The 20772-nt window shown below is 38.9% G+C and overlaps 2 protein-coding genes across 5 annotated transcripts in view; one reads left to right on the forward strand and one right to left on the reverse strand.

Moving 5' to 3' along the window:
• The window catches only part of CUL4B (cullin 4B), a 43083-nt gene extending 29341 nt beyond the window's left edge, over nucleotides 1-13742 (reverse strand). For both annotated transcript variants that reach the window (XM_081277447.1, XM_081277448.1), the window contains exons 1-3: nucleotides 13622-13742; nucleotides 12330-12878; nucleotides 10137-10252 (exon numbers count right to left, since the gene is read on the reverse strand). In XM_081277447.1, the coding sequence (XP_081133573.1) occupies nucleotides 10137-10252; nucleotides 12330-12878; nucleotides 13622-13649 (693 nt within the window). In that variant the 5' untranslated portion in view covers nucleotides 13650-13742. The remainder of the gene's footprint in view (nucleotides 1-10136; nucleotides 10253-12329; nucleotides 12879-13621) is intronic.
• Nucleotides 12887-20772, forward strand: part of MCTS1 (MCTS1 re-initiation and release factor) — a 73561-nt gene continuing 65675 nt past the window's right edge. For 2 of the 3 annotated variants that reach the window (XM_081277452.1, XM_081277454.1), the window contains exons 1-2: nucleotides 12887-13136; nucleotides 15888-16017. The gene's annotated coding sequence lies outside the window, so the exon portion shown is untranslated. The remainder of the gene's footprint in view (nucleotides 13137-15887; nucleotides 16018-20772) is intronic. The other variant, XM_081277453.1, reaches the window with a different exon arrangement.

A 20772-nucleotide genomic window follows, 5' to 3' on the forward strand; every position in this document is an offset into this window, starting at 1 on the left:
TTCATGTGGATCTCTGCCTGGTCTCCACCCTTCATTTCTCGCTCGCCTATCTCTTGCTTTCTTACTTTCCCTTCACACGTATCTATAAATTTTTCATTACTTTTTAGGCTTTGGACCAAGTGAATACATTAACTATTAAAAAAAAGCATGTATCTACAACAATTAACAATATATCCCACATATAAAAGGGACTTCTTATAAAACCAGAAAACATGTTAATTCCAACAGAGTATGCCAGGTGCTATAGTGGAGTTACGCAGAGAGATGGTGCTTCTAACCCAGACTTAAGACAGAAAGTCAGGAAAACTGGCAGAGTCCTAAAGACTCAGAAGGAAATGGATAAAGAGGGGCTGGGGATGTGGCTCAAGCGGTAGCGCGCTCGCCTGGCATGCGTGCGGCCCGGGTTCGATCCTCCGCACCACATACAAACAAAGATGTTGTGTCCACCAAGAACTAAAAAATAAATATTAAAAAATTCTCTCTCTCTCTTTAAAAAAAGAAAACTTGTTAAAAAAAAGGAAATGGATAAAGAGCTAGAGGGAAGAGTGAGAATTAAGCTGGACTTTATGTGCATATAGCTTCATCTGGTTTTAGCTGAAAGGTAGTTTTAGTAGTTTGAGGTGGGAAATGGGTATGGCTCAGTGGTAGAGCACATGCCTAAGAAGCATGAGGCCTTGCATTCCAATCTCAACACTGCAAAAAAGGTTTGATTCAAGAAAGGCAGGTGAATTTTGAAGGTGAATTTTAAAGGGAACACTGCTTCTCTAATTCAGCTTTGGAGGCTACTTAAAATGTAGAGCAAATCTAATAATTTTCCTTCCTCAACAATCATCCATCAAGTAATCTTCATGTACTGTTATGAACAAAGCTCCTAATTGGTACAACCAAAAAGCTAAGGACAGAATAGTGGTTCATTATCTACTATAATTTATGTTAAAACAGAAAAAAAGGGTACAAATATGCCAGTAGTTTTTATATAGATAAAACATCTCTAGAAAGATGATCAAAAAACTAATAATGTGCTGGGGATGGGGCTCAGTGGTACAGTGTTTACACAGCATGTATGAGGATCTGGGTTCAATTCCCAATATTATGAGGAAAAAAAAAGAAGACACTAATAATATTACTAAAGAGGGTAACTAGCTAAGGAATTGGTAGATGGGTTGGAAATAAGACTTTTCAATACATGCTCTGTAAAACCTTGGGGCTTTAAACCAAGTAAATACATCATTCAAAAAACTTAAAATATGGGCTGGGGTTGTGGCTCAGCGGTAGAGCACTCGCCTAGCACGTGCGAGGCCCTGGGTTTGATCCTCAGCACCACATAAAAATAAATTAATTAAACAAAGGTATTGTGTCCAACCACAACTAGGAACAAAAGACTTAAAATATTTGCCTTATCCAAAAAAAAAAAAAAAAAAAAAAAAAACCCCAAAAAAACCCTTTCCATCTTCCCCATCACCACACTTGTTAACATGACATCCAAGACCCCACCTGAACATTTTAGTCTTACGGTTATTAAGCTTACCACACAACCCTATGATCTAAGCACTATTTTCTTGATTTTGAACAAGGTTTGTTTGAAGCAGTCATGTGTGCCAAGAACAGTAGCTTCCAAAACTTTAACTTCAAGCCACATTAAAAAATTTATTTATACTGTCATGTATAACTAAAAAGAACAAATAAAAATTTTAAAAAGAAATCAATCTTGGGGCTGGGATTGTGGCTCAGCGGTAGAGTGCTCGCCTAGAATGTGTGAGGCCCTGGGTTCAATCCTCAGCACCACATAAAAAAATAAAGATATTGTGGGGCTGGGGTTGTGACTCAGTGGTAGAGCGCTTGCCTAGCACATGCAAGGCCCTGGGTTCGATCCTCAGTACCACATAAAAATAAATAAATAAAGGTATTGTGTCCAACTACAACTAAAAAATAAATCTTAAAAAAAGAAATCAATCTATCTACCTGCAGTGCTAGTGATTGAACCCAGGACCTTGTGCATGGTAGGCAAGTGCTACCACTGAGCCACACAACCCCAGCCCCACATCTCCAGCCCTTTCTAAATTTATTTTGAGACAGGGTCTCCCTAAGTTGTCCAGGCTATCCTTGAACCTGTGTTCCTCCTACCTGAGCCTCCCCAGTACCACCACACATGGCAAGAAATATATATATTATAATCTCCTGCACATAAAATAAATGTATGTACTTGAAACAATATCTTCATAAAACTACATAATCATTACCATGCATGATACACTAATTATCTTCCATTGTATCTTGCTAAGGGGATCTGGGGATGTGGCTCAAGTGGTAGTGCACTCGCCTGGCATGCGTGCAGCCCGGGTTCGATCCTCAACACCACATGCAAAAAAACCAAAGTTGTTGTGTCCGCCAAAAACTAAAAAATAAATATTAAAATTCTCTCTCTCTCTCTCTCTAAAAAAAAAAAAAAATGCTAAGGGGCTGGGTGTAGCTCAGTGGTAGAGTACTAGCCTATGCTGCATAAGCCCCTAGGTTCGAATTCCTAGCACTACAACCAAACAAAAACTGTTAATCACAAACTACTACCTTCTTACTTTGCAGGGGGGGAGGTTTACTGGGGATTGAACCCAGTGGCATTTTAACATAGAGCCACATTCCCAGTTCTTTTTATGTTTTACTTAGAGATAAGGGTCTTGCTAAATTGCCATAGCTGACCTCGAAACTGCAATACTCCTGTTTCATTCTCCCAAGTCACTGGGATTACATGTGCCCAGCTACACATTAATAATTTCAAGAACCTACTAGCACATAAACACTTTAGGAGCAAGGACTAAGAGATTTCTATATCACCGAGGTGTCTATCCAAATGTGCAGACAGTAAGCACCCTGTAATCCTAGCTACGTGGGAGGCTGAGGGAAGAGGATCAAAAAGTTCGAGGTCAACATGGACAAATCAGTCATAAACTGTCCCAAAATAAAAATAAAAGGACTAGGTAGGATTTGGCTTAGTGATAGAGTGCTTGCCTAGCATGCAAAAGGTCCTGAGTTTAATCCCCAGTACCAAGGGGGAAAAAAAAGGAATGAGTGTTTACTAAGTACTACTATATCCTATTAGGTGCTGGGATAGAAACAGGAATAAGAAAGTGTTAAATCACAGCCAGGCATGATGGTGCACACCTGTAATACCACCAACTCCTGAGGCTGAGGCAAGAGGATTAGAAGTTCAAGGCCAACCTCAAGAATTTAGCAAGGCCCTAAGCAACTTAAGTGAGACCCTATCTCAAAAAAATAAAAAGAGCTGGGGATGTGACTCAGTGGTAAAGTGCCCCTGGGTTCAATCCATAGTACCATAAATTACTAATTTAGAGTTTGGGGATGGGATGGGGGGTAGGGATTAGCTCAGTCCGTATAGTGCTTGCCTTACATGCACAAGGCCCTGGGTTCTATCCCCAGAACCACCAAAAAAAAAAAAAAAGAAAGAAAAGTTTGAGGGGCTGGAGTTGTGGCTTGGTGGTATAGTACTTGCCTAGCACTTTTGAGGCACTGGATTCGATTCTCAGCAAAATATATATATATATATAAAGGTGCTGTGTCCATCTACAACTAAAAATATTTTTTAAAAAAGTTTGAGAGGGCTGGGTTGTGGTTCAGTGGTAGAATGCTTGCCTACCATGCATGAGACACTGGGTTTGATCCTCAGCACCACATAAAAATAAAATAAAGATACTGTGTCCACCTAAAACTAGGGAATAAAATATTTAAAAAAAAGTTTGAAAGAAGCTCTATTTTATTCCATATCTTTGAAATGTACTTTTGGAAATGTATTATTTTACATCTCACTAAATAATACTTTGGTAATTCTTAGAGTTGTAGTATAATTATTGCTAAAATAAATTCTTATCTCACAAGCACCTATTTGTATTAAACAGATTCTAGTTTGACAAGTCCTCTAAATAAAACTATCTTTTAATTAAGCTTCCAATCATTAGTGGTAAACAGTCTTAAATCCTTTGAAGACAGTTGGGTATAAAATATAAGCATTCTATCAAGCTTTTAATATTTATTCCTCCAAATCCCAACAACTCAGAAGGCTGAGGCAGGAGGATTGCCAAGTCTGAGGCCAGTCTCGGTGATTTAGTGAAGCCTAAGCAACTGAGGGAGACCCTGTTTCAAAATAAAAATAAACAAAGGGTTGGGAATGTATATCAGTGGCAAAGCACCCCTGGGCTCAATCCCCAGTACTAAAAACAAAAAATCTTGTTTGAAAATTAAAAAAAAAAAAAAACTGAGGCTGGGGTTGTGACTCAGTGGTAAAGCAGTCACCTAGCATGTGCGGGACCCAGGTTCGATCCTCAGCACCACATAAAAATAAAGGCAATGTGTTGTGTCCACCTACACCTAAAAAATATATATATATTTAAAAAAAATAAAGGTATACAAAAAAACCCACAACACACTGCCAAGAAAATATAAATGTGTAGCAAATGAATTGCAAATGTCCACTTAACAGACAATAAGAAAACTACTAAATTCCCACCATGTTGCTGAACTTTATAGTCATAGACCTAAATGTAGTGGGTACCATTTTCCAAAGAGTATTTAAAGAAAGAAAAGCACACCACAACTTTTCAACATCTGACACAACAATATAAACTATCTCTTTTTGCAGAAAAGAAACCAATCATGCAATGAAACCTAAATTACTTTTCTTGTTTACATCTAGTCAACAGGGTTTAAATAAGACTGAGAATTAGCAAGGAGTAAGAATTCAGTCTTGCACATTTTTTGAAACACCAGTGATAGTACTGATTAACAATTTAGTAAAAAGAATACATAATATATAACTAAGCTTAAAACATCAATAGAGTGACAACAGTTTCACTTAGAGAATACTACAGCTAGTGATCAACACTTAAGAATCTCACTATTCTCCTATAATCAATCATTGACTGCTTAAATAACCAGATTTACAATAAATAATAACCTATACTCAGATGGACGCACAATCTGTTTCCAGTCTTTTTTTCTTTTTTTGAGGGGGGGGGATAAGGGATTGAACCCAGTGGCATGTTAACCCTGAGCCACTTTCCAAGCCCTTTTTTATTTTAAAGACAGGCAGGGTCTCACTAAGTTGGTAAGGGCCTTGCTAAGTTGCTGAGGCTTGCTTTGAACTTACGATCCTCCTGCCTCAGCCTCCTGAGTCTCTGCAATTACAGGTGTGCACCAACGTACCTGGCTGCTTCCAGTCTTGTGGTCATCTACTCTATAAATGAATCACTAATAGAAAGGTTATTTTAAGATCCATTTCACAGAAAGCTAACCAAAGTTCCCATTACAAATGACATACAAAATTATTTTTAGCTGAGTGTAGTGGCACATGCCTGAAATCCCAGCAACTTAGGAGGCTGAGGCAGGAGGATAGGAAGTTCCAGGATAGCCTTGGCTATTTTGAAAGAACCTGTCTCAAAATAAAAAATAAAAAAAAGTTCAGAGAGGCAGCTCAGTGGTAGAGCACCCCTGGGTTTAATTCATAGTACCACAAAACAACAAGGACAAAAAGTGGTGCATACAAATACTGTTCCTAGAGAGTTCCTATTATTTTTCCAATTCCACTAATGGTGTCTGCTGAAGCAATGTAATCTAGTTATCAACCAGCTGTTCTAACCTAGTGTGGATTTAGAATTTCAAAATGTCTTTATTACTCTAATAAAATGTAATTTTCAAATAAAGGCTTCTTTTCTTAATGACCCAACCATATATTATAATTGATAACTAATACATATCAGAGTGTCCGTTAAATACTTTTTGCAATATTTTATTTACAACTAAACAACCTGGTTATATGGTTAGGGTCACTACCCTATTTTGCAAATGAGAAAACTAAGACTTAGCAAAGTAACTGGCCCAAAGTTTTATGACCAGTGACAAATCTCTACTCTATGGCAGACAAATCAACTTTCAAGCTAGTTCATTTAAACATAATCCCATCTGTAATTGATCAAAAACAAACAAGCAGCCAGGCACAGTGGTACATGCTTATAATTTCAGCAATTTGGGAGGTAAAACAGGAGGATCACAAGTTTGAGGCCAGCCTCAGCAACTTCAGTGAAGCCATAAGTGACTTACTGAGACTGCCTCAAAAAAATTTATATATATATATATATATATATATATATATATATATATATATATATATATATATATATAAAGGGTTGGGACGTGGCTCAGTGGTAAAGCACCCCCTAAAGTTAAACCCCCAGTATTCCTCCACAAAAGAAAGCAGCAAACAAACAAACAAAAGAACCAAAACCAAAACATTAACCACTGCCTCACTTGTTCAGGATTTCAAGGTTGTCAAGGAAAGGTAATCTTAAAACTGAGGCATAATTCTCATTTTAGATTACTTAAAAAGACAATGCTTGCAGAGCTGGGGATGTAGCTCAGTGGTAGAGGGCTTGCCTAAAAATGCTGAGGGCCTGGGTTCCATCCCTAGTATCAGAAAAAAAAAAAAAAAGACAATGTTTGCTTGTAAATGCTCTCTGAGCAGCATGTTCTGTTCTAGAAATTAAAAACTTAAAAAGTAACACATGCAACCCACCTAAGGGAATTCCACATTTCAACTTTAAAGCAAAAATGGTTTTTCATGCAGAAAAAAAGTTATGTGCCAGTTAAGTGTTTACATCAGGGAAAGAAGGGAGAGTAGGGGTTTGGAGACATTGTTTGGTGTATCTACGTATTTCTATTATTGCTCATTTTTAGGAGAATACTTTTAATTACACTGAGTTAAAATCAAACAGCACTATAAAATTACATTACATATGAAGTCACATTGTTACATGTAACATTTCATATAACATTATGAAATAATATTACCTCCTTTTGAACTTGAACATCTCAAAATAATCTAATAATCCAAAGCAGCATTTATAAAGTTAAGGTCAAAAACAGTAAAAGAGCTACAAACATGCTTTTGAATTTATTATAGCAGAAGCAATAAAGTACTGAAACAGAAAAGTTGTAATATTTGTGACTAGGGTAAAGAACTCAAATGAAGAACAGCAGGTAAAACTTTTAAAGTACAAGAAAGCAAAAACAGTAAAAACAATGATAAGCTCTTGGAAGAAAAAAAAATTAACAGAATCAATGTATCAAGTAAAGTATTTTTAAGTCAAAAGTTCAAGAAAAATACTCAAGGTAAACAGGGTTAACAATTACAATTAACGTTGTTCTATATGTAAAACATACAAAGCAAAACATTATTGAAATTAATGTTGTACAGCAGCATATCAAAATAAACACCACGTACATACACAAAAGAAAAAAAAAAAAACTGACCAGCTTTGATGACAGTTTTTCCTAAAGTAAAACAATTTAATTGCTACAAACACTGCACAACAGTAGTATCTGCAGTGTTGTGGTATTATTAATGAAGTAGCATGGAAGTGAAAACGTGGACTAGGAATTCAGCATCTCAGTTTAATACCCCTATTCTTCCAATACACGACTCTGGGGAAGTTATTTAACTTCTCTCAGACTCAAGTCTCCTTGTCAATAAAATGGGGATAATAACTACTACCCTTATCTATTCAGAAAGAGTTTCTGTAATGATTAAATGAGATAACAGAAGATTAATCCACTTTGCAGGTGGTTATACACACTGTATGAAGAAAATACTGGACCACATGATCTCTTAAGGCCTTTTAAATTCTAATTCCATAACTCTATTTTTATTAATGTGCAATTTAGGAACCACATAATGTAATATAACAAAAAAAGCCAAATCAAGTGGACTTTTTTTTTTTTTTTGATATGAGGGATTGAACCTAGGGGTACTTTTTATTTTGAGACAGGGTCTCACTAAGTTGCTGAAGCTGGCTTTGATTTTGTGATCCTTCTGCCTCAATCTCCTGAGGTTCTGGGATTACAGGTGTGAGCCACTACGCCTGGCCTGTTACCCTTTTGATCTTAGGTTAGGTACTAAAACTCCTGTCAGTTTACCTTTCCTCCTCTGTAAAACAGATAAAAGGATACCTGCCTTATCTATCTCTCAACATTGCTTAGAAGAATTGGATGTTTGTAGCTGGGCATGGTGGCACACACCTATAATTCCAGCATCTTGGGAGGCTGAGGCAGGAGGATCATGAGTTCAAAGCCAGTCTCAGCAAAAGTGAGATGCCAAGCAACTATCTCTAAATAAAATACAAAATAGGGCTGGGGGATGTGGCTCAGTGGTCCATTGTCCCTGAGTTCAATCCCCATTACAAACAAACAAACAAAATAATACATCTAGGGGCTGGGATTGTGGCTCAGTGGTAGAACGCTCGCCTAGCATGGGCAGGACCCGGGTTCGATCCTCAGCACCACATAAAAATAAAGGCATTGTAAATAATACACCTAAAAAATAAATGTTAAATAAAAAAGAATACATCTACTTTGCCAGGCACAGTGGCACAAGGATCAAAAATTCGAGGCCAGCCTCAGCAATTTAGAGTGGGGCCCTAAGCAACTTAGCAAGATTCTGTCTCAAAATGGAAAAAAAAAAAATGAAAAAGTGCTGGGAGGGCAGGGTGCAGTGGCACAGGCCTGTAATCCCAGAGGCTCTGGAGGCTGAGGAAGGAGGATCACAAGTTCAAAGCCATCCTCAGCCACTGAGTGAGGCCATAAGAACTCAATGAGACCTTATCTCTAAATAAAATTCAAAAAAGGGCCGGGGATGTGGCTCAGTGGTGAAGTGCCCCTGGGTTCAATCCCTAGTACCAAAAAAGAAAAAAATAGATCCCAAATTAGATAATTAGATCCCAAACCTGTTTTCTGACTCCTAATCCATGGTTCATCCATCAGCATACTACCTCTGCAACTAAAATATGAAAACTATAAATACTGATACACTGAACCAATGTAATTTCTTACAAGATTTATCAAACTCAAGCTAGTGTATTCAGAAGTATTTTTTATTTTTTATTTTATTTTTTTAAATATTTATTTGGGGCTGGGGATGTGGCTCAAGCGGTAGCGCGCTCGCCTGGCATGCGTGCGGCCCGGGTTCGATCCTCAGCACCACATACCAACAAACATGTTGTGTCCGCCGAGAAGTAAAAAATTAAAAAAAATATTAAAAATTCTCTCTCTCTCTCTCCTCTCTCACTCTCTCTTAAAATAAATAAATAAATAAATAAATAAATAAAATTTAAAAAAATATTTATTTGTTAGTTTTCGGCGGACACAACATCTTTGTATGTGGTGCTGAGGATCGAACTCGGGCCGCACGCATGCCAGGTGAGCGCACTACCGCTTGAGCCATATCCCCAGCCCATCAGAAGTATTTTTTAATACCAAACTGCTGATGCTGTAATAGAAAATTAGTTTTTGAATTGGCTGTTTATGTCAAAAAAAACAGGGCCAACTCTCTTGGAAGCTAGAAGTCTCAATCAGTAATTACTCTGGACATTATATTTAAGTTAAATCTTTCATTTGTTAAACAAAAACAAATGTGAACCTCAGGCTAAGTTGCTGGGCTATAACCTGCTGCACATGTCTAGGTTAAGGTGTGTCTTGTAGACCAGGAGATAGAACAAACATGAAGAGCAACAAAAACAATGGCAAAAAGCTACTTCAGGGACTGGGATTGTAGCTCGGCAGTAGAGCACTCGCCTAGCACGTTAGAGGCCCTGAGTTGGATCCTCAGCACCACATAAAAATAAATAAATAAAGGTGTTGTTCCGACCACACCTAAAAAATACATTAAAAAAGCTACTTCATATTAGTATGTGAGGTAGAATAAAGAATGTGAATAATATCTGCATGTCTTGAGGACTTTCCTGTATGTGGATGACACGACTAAGCAAGAATTGTCACAATACAATGACATGTCACCAGAAATTATTCTGGGATCTATGCTACAGGATTCCATAATAGGTGAAACCTGAAATATACCAAGATATACCTAAATGAATCCTTATTAGAGGGGTCTAAGTACATACCCATAGTTTATGTGAGAATATGTGGTCTGATTATAAGAGTACACTAATTAATAAATTATAATCAAAAGTGAACCAAAAGTCTACTCAAGAACCCATTTGAGAAATTATGTGTAAAATCCACACACATCCCATTACAATTTATTTTCATTACATCTGGTTATCTGCACTAATACATACCTGGTAGAGTTCTTCTAAATTGTATTTAATTGAAGTACTATTCTGAATAGCTTCCACTGCTTCTTTCAGTTTCTGCCATGTTTCATCTGTGTAGTTTTCTGGTAATTTAGGTTTATCTAGATGATATGTAAAAGATTTGTATTAGAATAATATGTAGGATATAGTAACCAAAGATCTATAACACAGCATTACAATTTTTAGGATGTTATGATTTTCGTAACTATTATAGCTAAATATTAAAGTAACCACTGTATTTAAGCTCAGTATAAATAAAATTTAAAATGCCAGAATACTGTTTAAGGCATTTTGACTCACCTATTAAAACTGAAGGTGAGGGTTTTTTTCTCCTATTGATTGTATTGCTTCAAAAAAAAATAAAAATTCAAGAATGACAGATAAAAAAATAACAATCCCGATCATCTTGTGTAAAACCTATATCAACATGAATGAGTCTTGTACATGAGATTTAAAATATTGAGTATCTAATAAGTGCAAGGTATTTTATAAACTTCTTAATCTTTTCAACAATGCTCTGGAGTAAATATTATCATCCCTATTTTACAACTGAGGAAAAGGAAACTGAAGTTGGAACTCATTTGGTGAGCTTGCCCAAGGTCATCATAGCTAGTAAAATGGCAAAGCTGGGATTCTAATCCAGGTCTGTGTGACCCCCAAATTTATGCAACATCTACATAAATGGAAAGAAATATCTTTTAACTCAGTGTTTGAAGTACCTTTATGAGCAGAATGAATTCTAAATATTAAAACAAATGACTCCAAAATGACTTCAAAATCTATGCAGCATTTTCAGAATGTAAAGAAATCTTTTAATGTAAGCTTTAAACTTCACTGGCCAGCAAAAAATGAAAAAAAACATTAATTAAAGCATCCAAATGCCTTAATAATGTGTTTTTACTTTAGAGAGAGAAAAATGAACAAAATCTCTGGAATTAATTTGCAAATGAAATTAGGATAACAGCTCATTTCCTAAAAATTATTGGTTATTGATGCATTTTTAAGTGAAATAATGAACATATTAATAATTACAATTCATATCCACTTTAGAAAACTATACTATTAAATCACAAAGAATAAAACACTTGAGAGCCTAGAGATGGGAAGGAGATGATATAAAAAAGGGTTAAAAACAGACAACATCCTAATCTTCTGCTTGAGACAAAATAGAGCATATTCCTGATTTCTATACCAATGTTGAAAACACAAGCACAGAGAATCTAATTTTCTCAATGCTAATATTTAGCCACAAGACATTTGTCTGGTAAATATTACTTAAGTTCATTCATTTACTTCTCCTTTTAACAAGTATTTTAACATCTATTACCTGTCAGTTAGGGGTGGTAAAAAAGTAAGTCAGAAAAAATAGAAACACATTCAACAGATAAAAATTAATTCAGCTCAAAAACATTTTAAATGTTGATTTTGTATTTGCATCAAGGCATTCATTATACGAAACCACATATCTCAAACACAATACAAGCAAATTTTCCTAAAATCTGTAGGTCAATACTTTAAAACCTACTTAAGTGAGGAAAAAATGTAGTAATTGTTCCTATCTTTAGACTAGTGGTACACAGAGTTACTACTTCTGTGTATACACAATATTTTTTCACTTCCAAACCCTACCTTTGGAAAGAAATTCAGAGACCCTAAATATTTTTCTCCAAATATTTTTTCCACAATGAGTTTCTTGAATATAGTACAACATTATACATCTAATTATAAATCTTATATGAGCATGAAAAGATTGCTACCTGCATTTATTTCTACGGAGAGAATGTGGCCTACTGAAGCAGAAAAATAAAAATCTCAGCAGTGCCAAGGCTCACTATGCACCTGAACTAAATAAACCTCTTTAGAATACAATTTCTCACCTGTAAAATCCGGATCAAACATACTGTAGATTGTCAATGTTATAAGGAATAACAGATTAGATATAATAGGTTGAGAAAGACCTCGAAACACTGCAAACACCCGGTGGATGCTTCAGCACAAGGATACTAACCACCCCCGGAAAATGAACCCTCCACCAAAAAAAGGACCTCCCCTCCATCTCATTGATTATGCATAAAACATTAGGCCACCTCTATACTGTTTAATATATTAACATAAATAGTGCACGTGACCGCTCAAGTGTCAAATCCTTAGGTGATTATGGATTTTGGCCTTGGTTACCTTTAAAGTTCTTGATCACTAACTTCTTAGCAGAGCCAGGCTTGCTGTTAGCAAAGCTAGAGACGGTGGTAGATGATTTGGCTAGGCCGTTTGCATGATGCACCGAAGCCACAGAAGAGATTAATATACTCTTATTTTTAAGTTGCTGCTGCTGCTGAGATGTTGCAGCAGTTGGTGAAGATGAGGAGGAGGAGGAGGAGGATTCCTCAGCCATCTTCGCATCAAACCCTACAAACTCCAGGGTGTCTTCAAAACGCAGCTTCTTCTGTATCGGTACGTGGCTGGAAGCAGCCACTGAAACCCCCAAGCAGTAGGACGAGGTTGAAGGGGATGCCGAATCCCTGGGTTGTAAAGGAGGAGTGGAGGAGGAGGAAGACGTGGAATCAAAGTCTTCTCTCTCGTTACTACTGTTACTGCTGCTACTGCTGCTGCTGCTGTTTAACTTTCTCTTCTTGGCAGAGGTGGGCGGAGTGGTGCTGGTATTACCATCAGTGGCAGATCTGACCTCCTGAGCAGCAGCAGCAGCTGAGGGATTGGGGGAAGAAAAACCTGTTGGAAACATGAAAATAGCGGGGTCAACAGGCAGAGGAGCATCAAAACCCTACGTTTATATGCCTGCGTGCGTGTAGGAGAGAAGGTGGCAATGCTAGAGGGGGAAGGGAAGAAAGAACAGAGGAGAAACACAGAGGACAAGAAGGAAAGTGAAGGGGGGGGCAAACCGGGGGAATGGGAGGGTTTGGGAAGGCGGATAGGCTGACACCAGAAGTGAGGAGAACGAGGGGGGAGAGCGAATGAGGAGGCAGACAGGTAAACGGCCGTGCCGTCCCCCCTCCCCTGCTTTTCAACCTCTCCCCCCCCCCCCCTTTTCTGCAGGAGCGACTCAAGAGAGTCTGTGAGGCTGCAGCTCCTCCTCCTTTTCTCCCTCTCTCTGGGAGGGGAGATGCTGTGGTTGGGGGGAGGGGAGGGGGAGCGAACCAGAGCTTGTTATTGTCAATAGCACAAGAGGCTAAAGATGGCGCCACTTCCGGTCACGAGGCACCAAAGGAGGGGAGGCGTCTCTCCCCAGGAGTGGGGGGTGGAGAGAAACACTGCAGCCACCCGGGGGTTGGGGGAGCTGGCTAGTGGTGGGGCGGCGGGAAAGGGGCAACCAAAGCACCTCAAATGCTCTTGTTAGTTCGTTCCGGCTCCTGTTCCCTCTCCCCTTCCCTGCCATCTTCCTCCCCAAACCCACCCATAACTCCCACCCCTTCCTTAACGGTCCCGCGGGGAGCTTCGCGCCGCAGCGCCCTTACCGGAAGTGACTGGGCAGACACTTTTCATAGCGCCCAGATCCCGAAGCCCCCAGGTCCGCAGGACTCCAGTGGGGGGGGGATGGGGGAGGGAACAAGGGGGGGAAGAGAAATGGAAAGGGAGGAGGGGGCGGGCCTTTGAGACACCTTCAGAGCTCCTGATTGGAGATTTCTGACCGTGAGGTGGGCGGGAGCAAGGGGTGGGGGTGGCGGGAGAAGGAGCGGGAAGGAGCCTGGAGAGGAGGGGAGGTGGTGACGGCGAGGGGCGGGGTAAGCTAGCTGGGAAAAAAGAGAAGAGAGGGAGGAGGTAGGGAGTAAAAAGTAAGGAAGAATGGAAACTTTGAAAGAGATAAAGGAATAGGAGGGGTTGTAAGGTGACGGGAGTAACCCGAAATAGAAGAAAACATAATCATGCTATTATGCCTGCTGCTACAGAACGTCACGATTTTAAGATAGGAAAGAAAATCTTAGGAAGCAAAGGAGTTTTTGATTCCATGTAGCAACAAATTGTTTCTCTTTTGTGTCAAGGACACCAAAGACCCAATGCTGAATAGAGTCCGAATTTTTTGTTCTTTTCTCGGTGATAAAGGCATAAATACTTTTACCTTCCTACCAGAACATTTTCTAACATGGCCGATCAGAGTCAAAGGTGCAATCTAAGGCCAAGAAACAGCCCCCACCCAGCCCAAATCCAAGGAACACTCCCTACTCCCAACCCATTAGTCATTAACTCTGCAATTTGTAGACCTAAGCTAAGACCCACTTCTTTTACCAAATCTCAGTTTATACGCCATATGGAAGAACACATTTTTAGGAGAACAATATTGGCAAAAGTCAATGTTTTAGCCCAGAGTGGTGGTGCACCCCTGTAATCTCAGCAACTCAGAGGCTGGGGCAGGAGGATTGTAAATTCCAGGTCAACCTCAGCAAAATTCTCCAAGCTCTCAACCCTAAGCACCTAGCAAGACCGACCGTCTCAAAACAAAACAAACACCACAGCTCAATGTGTCCCATGAGCCAAAGTTGTACATTTGATGATCTTTTCTGGTACCAGGGATTGAACCCAGCAGCGCTTAACCCTTGAACCACACTGCCTCAGCCCTTATTATTTTGAGACAGGATCGAGCTAAATTGCTTAGGGCCTTGCTAAATCGCTGAAGCTGATTTTTAACTTGCCATCCTCTTACCTGGGCCGGGGATTACAATCCGCAGCAGAGGGGGGGGGGGGCATTTTTTTTTCTTATCAATAATCAAATGGACAGCTGGGCTCAATGGCACATGCCTGTGATCCCAGTGACTCAAGAGGCAGAGGCAGGAGGATTGCAAATTCCAGGCCAGCCTCAGCAAGAGAAATCATATCTCAAAATAAAAAACAAATAGGACTGGGGAAGTGGCTCAGTGATTAAGTGCCCCTGGGTTCAATCCCTGGTACCCCCCCCCCCAAAAAAAAAAGTTTGAAACATAGTTAAATTAGCAACAATAAACCTTGTAAATTCCCTCTTGGAAGTTTCTACTTAATCCTAGGGCATCCTCAGAGGGAGAGAACATAATGTCAAAAGTAAATTTTGCTAACCTGTTGATCATTCTAGCTGCAGAAACATTGAACAAGCACATATCCAAAGGCTTTATATGTCAGATGCTATGCCAGGACCCTGCCTCTGAGAGGCCAGTGGAGGAAGATAGTCTCCAAATTAGTTTCCACAACATTGTACAAAAGTACAATGCGCTGTGGGAAACGAAGTTTGGAGGAAATCTGGAATAGTCAGGGTTTCATCCAGCTGATGTTTATGCTGAGTCTCAAAATGGGAATTGTCCCCCAAAAAAAAAAAGGACAACAAGGGGAGAGGATGCACTGTGGACAATGAAAATGTGGGCAGAGCAATGAATTGTGAAAGGGCTTGGCCTGTTTATGGGTACATGGAAAGAGCAGGGAGGCTAAAAATCAGGATGTCTCTTTGGAAGTGAGGAACTTTGGAGTCTACCTGGTAGGCAGAGGTAGACAACAGGGAGACAAGCAAGTGGGGCTTTTGTAAGGGAAGTGATAGGCTTGTGGTAGACCAAAAGCAGCTTACATGGTATAACATGTGACAGGGAAATCCGAATACTGCAAATAAATCACCTTTCCAACTTTGTTTAAACAGACTCGCCTTTTTTATTTATTATTATTATTATGTTTTTGTCTTGAAAAGTCCTGGTTAAAATGCAAATCTTCCTGGAAAGTTACTACCTTGGGGATTATCAGCCCTTACCTTTGTGTTGTTTGTGACAGCCTGCTGAGAGGAAGGCTCTGAAGGAACTTAGGCCCAGGAAGAAGAGAGAGAGAAAGGCCAGAAAGAGGACATATGGAAGCACTTTTGTTTTGAATATACCATGTTGTTCTTGCTGCCCAAAATGAGATGGTAAGCTCTTAAGGCCAGGAAAGATGACCTAAAACATTAAGCCTCCCTTTGCTGTGTCTTACATTTCACACAATGCTGAACAACCGTGTAAATGCAGGGTAAAAACTTACTAAACACTTTATTGAATGAGAAAGAAATAATGCTGTGTCTCTACAAAGGAGGATTAACTGTCTAATTTTCAGGACCTACTGCACAAGGTTGTTCTAAATCTAAATCTAAATGTGCTATTTTTAAATTTATGAGTATTGGTGCAATTGAAAGGGAATGGACAAAGATGAGAGAAAGTTGTGTTTGCCATACAAAGATAAGCTTTTATATTGACCTAAAGGATAGCTGAGTCTTGTTAATATTCAACATATTCTAGTAATAATAGCTCCCAAACTCAAATGATTATCAAAGCCCTTTCAGTCTTCTGAGTTACATCTTCATTTGAAAAGCCTGGATCCTTTTTTTTTTTTTTTTTTTTAGAGAGAGTGAGAGAGGAGAGAGAGAGAGAGAGAGAGAGAGAGAGAGAGAGAATTTTTTAATATTTATTTTTAGTTCTCGGCGGACACAACATCTTTGTTGGTATGTGGTGCTGAGGATCGAACCCGGGCCGCACGCTTGCGAGGCGATTGCGCTACCGCTTGAGCCACATCCCCAGCCCCAAGCCTGGATCCTTTTGGCTCTTGAGCTATAGCTCACTTTCAACAACCCAGTAGTGTAAACTACTATTTAAGTTCTCCATGAAATATCCTTAGGAGAATTTTGTGGAAAGAATAACTGTTTCTCTATTTCTCAAATGATTAATAATTACATTCCTTTTGACATTTTACAAGCTCACTTTATTTCATTCCAGATCAACTCTCACATATTTATGAGTTATGTAATTTTAATGATTTTTATTTAATTTATGTAATTTTGATGATTTTTATTTAACATTCACATTTTGTGGCACAAAACAACTTAGGTACATGATGTGTGAGGACCAGAACTTACTTTTTTCTTATATCTTCAAACCAATTTAAAAAGATAACTTCCCATGTTGTTTTGTGAAAACAGCTTTTACCTCAAGAATAACTGCTTGGGGCCAGCAAACACATAAGCATATATGCAATATACCCAAACATTTGCCAAATAGACTTAAATGCATTCTCAACACTCAAATTCAAATATATTTTTCAAGGTTTAACTCCATGAACCCACAAATAATCAAGATGTATAATATAGAACACCATACAATTATAGTCATTATCAGAGTAAAGCAGATTGGACACTTAATACATATTCCATATATAGAATCTTTTCATCTTGTGATTTCAACTCATACCTCAAAAACATTAATTAAACTTTACAATGTGGCCAGATGAGGCATAATTATTATTGGCTCTCTTTTAACCAACCTATTTATAAAGGTAAATATCTGCATAAAGAAAGAATGCAAATGAGGACTGGTTTTCCTAATGTCCATTTCTATAAGCACCTCCCTAAAAAAGGCAGAGTACAAAATGTTTTCCTCTTTTGATCACAGGGATTCCCCCAGGGTGTTAGGTTTTAGTTCTTCTCCAAACTTCTCATGGCAGGTTTTAAAACAGACAGACATTCCTGGAAGGCTTGTTATCCAGTGAGTGGGATTTTCCTTAAAAATGAGAGAGACAGCCAGGCACTGTGGCACATGCTGTAATCCCAGCAAATCTGAGGCTGAGGCAGGGGGATTGCAAGTTCAAGGCCAGCCTCAGCAACTTAGCAAGACCCTGTCTCAAAATTTTAAAATATGTTTTAAAGGCCTGGGTGTGTAAGTAGCTTAATGTAAAATGCCCCTGGATTCATTGGGCTCAATCCCCAGTTACTTAATGTGTCAAGATAAAAAGAACTGCTGGGTAAAAGGTAGTTGGTGTTTCGCTATCAATTTTTCTGAAGGACCATCTTTAAAGCCTGGAAATACAGACGGTAACCAAGCTGTACTGAGATAGTATATCAAAATAAGGGTTTGTTATGTGCTACCAACAGCAGTGGACTGTTATGAGATGGCTGAGGAAGTCAACATCATTTTCCTATCCTGAGGTTGCTTTATAAAAAGGAACAAATACTGAACCTATGGTACTAAATAAAATGTAAACATAACACAGAACTCATATTTAATAAAATATTTTATTGTCTATGGAAAATTACTGCATCAACTGAAGACTCACTTGGTACATCAACCATTTGAGTACTTAGACCCTTAGCTCAAAGATTTTAACTGTTATACCTCTGAACCATCTAGAAAGCAGATTTAAAAACTAAAAATTAGGGAAAGGCCATTTTCCCCAGGGGTCTGGGAGTGGGGAACCAGACCAGCCACAGATTACTTCTCACTTTGGTGCTACCGAACACTTATTATGGAGTTGCAGGGCCTATTTTTAACCTTTTGTACACTTTATCAAGGACTTTCAGTCCCCCTCCCGAAACCTGCTTTAATGTTTGATCTTCTAATGGCATTAAGGTCTTTCTTTTTCTCAAAAGCAAGGCCAATTTGGGTTTAAATCAGTAGTTCCCAACTCTGACTACACAATAGAATCACCTGGGGAGTATTAAAAAAACCATGAATGCCCAGGTCCAAACCTATCCAATTCAACCAGAATCTCTTATGTGTAGGGCCTCAATTATCAGTATTAAGAATGCCAGGTGATTCCATGTGCCTCCAAGGTTGAAAGAACAAAGCTGCAGGTGAAATAAACAAAACCTGGTGGGGCTGATAAACCCTTTCACACCTAAAACTTCATAACTTAATGCCTAAAATTTCACAATTACTTATTCACCCCTTTGGTAAAACAATGTCTCCCTCTCTAGGAATCTTTCTCAAATTTAAATTAGCCAAGGGACCTAGTTCTTCCCTCTAAGGTGAATGCCTCTTGGCTAATAAAGTTCTAAATATTTGGACAGCCTTCACGCCTATAATCCCAGCTACTCAGAAGGCTGACATAGGAGGGTTGGAATTTCAAGGTCATCTTTGGCAATTTTGTGAGACCCCCTTAGAAAAACAGTCCTAAGTGCCTGAAGGTAAACCTTAGTAGAAGGGGCTGCAATGGGGAGTGGAGAAAAGTAAGATCACCTACAAGGAAGGAAGGATTTCTGAGAGTCCATTTTGCTAACCTCACAGTATTACTGCCTAGTGCCAAGCCTGCTCTGTAATGAGTATACACTTAAAGGTCTAGTCAAGTCTGACAGCTTATCTCAACTTCCAAAATTATATTAAAGTAAATTTTACATATTTTTCATAAGTAAAGCAAAGAATAGACATTAGGAATATAGGTTTAGAGCTCTCTGATAAATGCCCACCTTCTGAATTACCACTCACCATATGGAAGTTTCCATTACCAAGTTATCTATTTTTCCTGATTCTGTTAAATGCCCTTTATTCCCACAAACAGCATTATTTCTCTTGCCAATTCATTTAGTCATTCAACAAAAATGTATTGAGCAAGTACTCTCAGCAAGGCATGGTGTTAGATGCCATGAGGAAATACTGAACCAATACAAAATTCCATTGGTAGTTGATGTTAGTTTTTCAAAGCACTTTCACATACAATTTTATTTTATCCTCATAGTAACACATGAGATAAGGTGAAGTATCATCCCCATTTTACAGATGAGAAACAGGTTCAGCAAAGGACACACTATTTACCAAAGTCACAAAGCAATGTACAGACTTAAATCCAGTTATTCACTAACTTCAAATATAGTGCCTTTCATAGCTTACAATTTAATAAGACATGTCATATAACAGTCTTAAGTGGCAGAAAGTTAGGAAAAGGCATTCAGAGCCCCACTCACCAGGAGAACAAAAATGAGGAATAAAGTAAATCCTTTATTGAGATGAGCCAAATCACAAGGCCCAAAAGGAAACCAAGCTTAGATGAAGTTCAGGCCATCATCTAGAAGGCAGGACAAAGTAGCAGGCAATGAACATTTCAGGATAGAGGAGCATTTTGGAGTATCAGTTTCTAGAGTATCAGTCCATTCCGTGGCTGATCTTCACAGGACATAGAAAGCAGCTCTTTCTCCTGGCTAAATCCAGGCAAACACTGAACAAACCTTGCCTGAAGACCCGTTATGATCCAGTCGCTGAGCATACAGACAACCCTTGACCTCAACGGTTCTCAATTAGCTTAGTGGGTGAGGCAGACAATTACAAGACAGAGTAATAAAGGCTACTATGGGAACATAAAGGAGGACACCTGGCCCAGCCTAGTAGAGAGGGTGGGGCAGAAAAGGGGAAGGGAAGGGAGTTAAGAATTACTTCCAGAAAAAGAAATTCAATTTAAAGCCTGGAGGGTGGGCAGGAATTAGAAGGCTAGGGAAGTGAAATGGAGCCCAGAGCACAAAGAAGGAAGACAGGGAGTGCATTTAAGTCCTAAGGGTAAAAGAGTCATATTCAGGAAATTGTAAGGAGACCAGTTTATTAGGACATAGCTTCAGTCCTAACCAGACTCTGGAAAGCTAAAGAGGAAAATAAAGAAAGCATCCAGCCAGATTGTGAATTCAAAGCCAGTCTCAGCAAAAGCGAAGCGCTAAGCAACTCAGTGAAACCCTGTCTCTAAATAAAATACAGAATAGGGCTGGGGATGTGGCTCAGTGATGGAGTGCCCTTACGTTCAATCACTGGTACCCCCCCCCCAAAAAAAAAAAGCATCCAGGGCTGGGGCTGTAACTTAGTGACAGAGTGCTTGCCTAGCATATGTTGAGGCTTTGGGTTTCATCCTTATCATCACATAAAAATAAACAAACAAAATA

Source organism: Spermophilus citellus, assembly GCF_964194105.1.
Source record: "Spermophilus citellus genome assembly, chromosome: X".
In the NCBI taxonomy this organism is placed as follows: Eukaryota; Metazoa; Chordata; class Mammalia; order Rodentia; family Sciuridae; genus Spermophilus; species Spermophilus citellus.